The following is a 5,445-nucleotide window of genomic DNA, read 5'->3' as shown; positions in this document are numbered from 1 at the left end:
ACAGATAATGCTAAGATTGAATCATCCATGACCAATACATCATAACTCGACAGCATCTTGCAAAGTTCTTTTGTAACAAACATAAGAAGATTCATTCAGTTGGATTCAAAATTGAAATCAAAGAAGAAGAACTAACTGGACCACAATGAAAATACATGAGCAATTATGTTTTCAAGTATGAGATAAGTCACTCAAGCAAACCTGAGCTAGACTCCATACAGGAACTTGGGAGCAGCATTACCCACCATGCCAAACTACTGGATGTCACAAACGAGAGATTACAACTAGTTCTTGGCCTTTAGCGAGTTGTTCTCCTTGATCCTTGCCCGGTTATCCAGCTTAACAAAACGCTTGAGATCTTCATAAGGGAGAGTTTCAATGTCCTTCCTTCTCAGTTCACTCAACGCAGGACGCTTATCAACCAGATGCCAAAGCCATTCAGGGTACTCTGAATCAGGCAAGATTTTAGGATCCGTCCCATCCTTGAGTATATTGGCTCCAACCACAGTCGTAGACTTGACTTCCTTGTCCAAAATTGAGGCTTTCGGTGCATCACCAGCCCCGCCTTTCGAACCCTTCTTTGCTTTAGCAGACAATGCTCGACGCCCCGACACTAACACCGCACCTGCATCCAATTCCGTGGAATTGATAACCCTCCTCAACGATCTCGTGTGACTCATAGCCATAACTGCAGCTATTATCTTTCCCTACAACAGTTGTTTAACTCAATAATTAACCTAACAAGCCAGCTTTAAACACAATAAAGCATTAAACTTTTGCTACTGCAACACAATTAGAGTTCCACGACAACCTAACTGAATCAAATTCCTTATAAAAAAAAAAATTGAGATATTGGGTTTGTCACAAATTCAAGCTAAAAATGCAGATATTGGGTTTAATTGGGAACAAACTGCAACTGGTTCTAAATTCTCAGTGTAGAAATCTTAGAGCGGTTAAAAAGCTAGAAGAAGTACCTCCACCAAACCTCGGAGATTTGATCGGCGTGAAACTCTGCGACGGTGAGAGAGTGAGTGAGAGAGGAAGAAAAAAAGATGAGGAGAGATGTTGAAGTATAAGGGTTCTCTGGGCCTCCGTCGGGTATGGGCCGGGTTGGGTATTTGAATCCAATGCAGTATGCATCTCTGACTTGATCTACAAATTCTCAAAACTCTCAACTCAAGAAAAGGAAAGAAAAAAGGACTTTAATTTGTCCTCTAAATCTAATTTGTACCTTGTACGATATTTATAAATGCTAGGTACATGAAAGGGAAATAATTTGGCCTTTCCTCGTATATATTCTTGGTTACACGTACATATAGACACAATAACTTGATAACCATTCATTCATGAACGAGGAGGAAGAGAAAAGAAAAGAAGCATTTTCTATATAAGTAAGATAATCTACGTACAAAGAAGTGTGACAAAAGAAGAAGAAAAAAAAAACATTGCAAATGAGAAAAGCAAACATTTGTGAGGTTAATGAGACACGAAAATTATTGCGAGTAACTGTGGATATCCGTTTTATTAAATGCAATAGTTTCTTTGGGCTAATTAATTGTTCGATACAATTATTACAATACAAGACTTGTTTCTAATCTCCAACTCTTATTTGAGACCATCAATTGTAACCAAGTATCGGATTAGATGATAACTATTAATTGGTTGGTTAAAGGATTGTACTAACTGAGTTTTGTTAGTTTGATGTGTATGGAACTCATTTGATAATGATCTGAAGTTTGTGCTATATATTTATGTTGGTGATGATGATCCAGCTGCTGTTGATGGTATCAACGGCACAATCATCACTTATGGACAGGCAACTTTTCCTCCTTATGGTGGTGGCTCGTTTGTTTCTGCGTGTTTGATTCTAGTTTGCACCTTGCTCAACTCATGACAGATTGGAGCTGGGAAAACGTATAGCATGGAGGTAATGTTTTAATATCATCATACTCCAAGATTGAGTTGTTGGCTAATTGTATGTATTTGTTAAGTTAATGAAACTCACACATGGTAATGCTGGTACTTTTGGTCAGGGGCCTAGCATGATGGTATGCAGTGAGAAAGAGAAAGGAATAGCTCCAAGAGCAGTTGATGGACTGTTTGATTGCATCAAGTCTTCTGAAGGAACAATGAAGTACTCGATAAAATTGTCATTGGTATTGATACATCTACCTTTCACTGGAGTCTATAATTTGGTTGCAACGTCTCTATAAGCATGTAAGTTTATCTATCTGTTTGTTGCTCTTGCAGGTGGAGATCTACATGGAAAACATAAGGTATGTAGAACTGGAATGGCTCAGTTACATTATCTTTTGAGACATAGACTGTATGTTGAAGGGTTGTAATGACACTAATGCTAACTGTACTTCTTACACAGGGATCTCCTTGATTTGTCAAAAGACAACATACAGATCAAGGAGAGTAAAGAGCCTGGCATAGTGTTAAATGGAGTGACAGAGGTCTGCTTATATTTGAAATGATTTCTGATCTCTCTTGTCCACTGTGGCTGTCCGTTATTATATAGTTTACATTATATGCCTAGACAAGCTGTTAGATTATGGCTTTATGCTGTATTGCTGTCCATATTCCATTGGCTTAAATACTCCATTTCGCTAGCTCATTTCTACCAACTTGATAGTGTGCACACACAATAGCTCTTCTAATGCGTCTTGTTCCACATGTCCATTGTGCATATTAGTCTTTGGTGCAGGATTTGTTATATAAGATAAAGAAAAATTGAATCATCCTTGTCATGCCTGTATTCAACATCATCCTTATCATGTATGATGTTGAGTAATTCTGCAATACAGTTGTAATATGCTTTTGCACTAAGAAATAGTCTTTTCTGTTTCCTTCCCCAGATCTCTCTATCGAATCCTGCAGAAGCATTTCAGACCTTATCCGTAAGATAACATATACTTCAAATTCTGTTTCAGTGTATGGTTTATGTTTATGTTCTAATTTTGATGTTTAACATCCAGAGGGGAATAGCTAACAGAATTGTTGAAGAGATCCGTATCCTTCTTTTCTTTTCTTTAACATAACATCCAGTTCTGGTTATTTCTCTTAATTTCAAAGCAAAATGACAGCATTCTTTTGGCCGGGATTTTGTTCACTTTATGTTATTGTGTTTTGAAGCTCATTCCTTAACAAATGTATAGAGATGAACATGTCCAGTAGAAGAAGTCACTGCATTTACCTATTCACAGTTCAGCAAGAATCAAAAAATGATAACAAGTTAGTAAATTCACATTTTTGCCATTGGTTTTATATTTTTGATGTGCACATCTTGAAAATTCTGAACCTGTGTACAGGTTGAAAACTGGGAATTGATCCTTGTTGACTTGGCTAGTTTGAGAAAGCAGAGAAAACTGGAGCTGAGGGAAAAGTTCTTGAAGAGGCCAACGCCAACAACAAATCCCTCTTAGCCCTTGAAAATGTGATTAATGCTCTTACATGTGGGACACCAGGCAAAGCAAACCATATTCCAAATCGTGATTCAAAACTCACTCAGATTTTACAAGATGCACTGGTTAGTTTTCCCTTTGATACGTCTCACCATGATCTATTTGTATTAAGATTTACTTATTACTTCTCTTCATATTGCAGTGAGGGAACTCTTGTACTGCATTGTTGTGTTGTTGCTCACCGAGCACTTCAAATGCATCAGAGATTCTATCCACTCTTCGTTTTGGAATGAGGTACATTACTCAATATCCCATAATATCTTGTTGCAAATTCTTACTCTTCTCTTGGAAATAAGATATGCTTGATTGATCACGACGACAACACATGGATTTTTCTTTAAAAGACATGTATTATGTATGCTTTGTTGCAGATTCTTGGCTCTTGTGGTCATGGTTCCCTTCTTTGATCTCATTTTCATTGAGTTTCCTAATCAGAATTATTCACACTCCTTGATTTTGGAAGCCAATGACACAATCAACACAATCAAGGACAAATTTAACCGTCAATATGGTTATCTTGCTAATCGTTTGGGTCCCCAACGCACCTTACAGTACAAGGGTTAAGTGTTGACCGTAAACGATGACCTGAAGAAGCTTCCTAAGGATTCAGTCCTTCATGTGGTTGAAGATTACACTTCTCTTGACTTCTTTTCCGAGTTACTCTCCATGGATACCAGTAAAGACGCAAAGAAAATCTCAGAGGCTGTTGAACAATTCTTCTGTCATTTTAAGAACGACAGACAAAGAACATACAACAGAAGAGAAAGAACACCTGCACCATTACAGTCAACGAAATACGCCATACTTATCAGATGCAACTGTTGGGCTGCTTTCACTCTTGCCATGTTGCTTCACTTCGCAACCACCCAAAAACAAGTCCTTGAAAAGTTTGAAGCTGTGTGATTGGTTAGTCTCATCAGCTCCGGCCAAGAACAACTAGTTCTATCAGCGCTTTTGTAACCGATCACGACTTTGGCATCATGAAAAGGCTGTTCCTGTGTTTCTTTACGATGCTAACTAGGATTTACTACTTTGCTCGAGTGATACTTCTATTCACACCTGAAAACATTACTATATGATGAATTGATGATTTCGGACAAGTTACTCCTTGTGCCTCTTAACAAAAATTGGAAGAGCTTGTTGAGCCAGCTAGTGAAGTAATGGTCATATATTGGTGATTCAATCTTAGCATTTCTCTACTATTCCCTCTTTTATCTTAATTCCTAAGATCATTAGTAGTAACTTGAATTATATCATTTCACTGTAGCTCTTTTTCCCCCATATTCATTATGCTTATGTCATTTTATATTATTCATAATATGAAACGCATACTGCATACAGAACAATTGCTTTATAATTTATGCAGAATTGGTGCTAGAGTTATCCCTGTTTGCTAGCTAGTAGTTGTGTGCTTCTGTTCTTGCTCTAATATCCCTATACTTCATTCTCATTCTCATTCTCAAAACAAAACAAAAAAGATCATTATACTATGCTCCATGTCAGAGACATTTTACTGATGTTGGTAAAATTGGAGGCATATTTCCAATGGGGTTCAGGATGCTTTCACCAGGCCAAACCATAGCAGCGGCTTAACAAGGAGAATTCACAGCTTCAGAAGAATGTATAACCCCAAACTTCATTTGCCATAGAAGTGGAACAGAAAGAAAAAATATACAAAAGATAGTTTTAAGTAACAAGTTTCTTATGCTTGTAAATTTTCCACCAAAATGTATCAACAGTCTTAGCCAAGACACAAAAGCAGTGCTGAAAAAGATCTGAGAACAAAACCTTGGCCTTGAGTCTGATAGAATGATAGAATGAGAAACTGTTTCATTGGTTTGATTTCATACTTAACTAAGAACTATAACTATAACAAAGAAACAAGTATTGCTCATCCATGAAAGCATAAAATAAGTCGTTTCCCAACTTTGCATCACATACACAAAGCATACACTCTGATGATCCAAATACAAAAAGG

At 37.3% G+C, this 5,445-nt stretch overlaps 1 protein-coding gene across 1 annotated transcript; it reads right to left on the bottom strand.

The window, feature by feature from the left end:
* LOC101314863 (54S ribosomal protein L37, mitochondrial-like) lies at positions 1-1,033 on the bottom strand. Its single transcript, XM_004302037.1, has 2 exons — positions 975-1,033; positions 1-707 (listed from the first exon to the last, which is right to left on the bottom strand). Exon 2 carries the CDS (start codon positions 684-686, stop codon positions 285-287), a length of 402 nt encoding a protein of 133 aa, XP_004302085.1. The 5' UTR covers positions 687-707; positions 975-1,033; the 3' UTR covers positions 1-284.
* Positions 1,034-5,445: the final 4,412 nt, after the last annotated feature.

Source organism: Fragaria vesca, linkage group LG6 (assembly GCF_000184155.1).
Source record: "Fragaria vesca subsp. vesca linkage group LG6, FraVesHawaii_1.0, whole genome shotgun sequence".
In the NCBI taxonomy this organism is placed as follows: domain Eukaryota; kingdom Viridiplantae; phylum Streptophyta; class Magnoliopsida; order Rosales; family Rosaceae; genus Fragaria; species Fragaria vesca.
Note: the sequence above shows the minus strand (reverse complement) of the source record. Positions and strands in the feature narration are given on the sequence as shown.

Excerpts from the sequence above, each read along its gene's own strand:
- LOC101314863 (XM_004302037.1), bottom strand. The coding sequence starts at position 686 with ATGGCTATGAGTCACACGAGATCGTTGAGGAGGGTTATCAATTCCACG.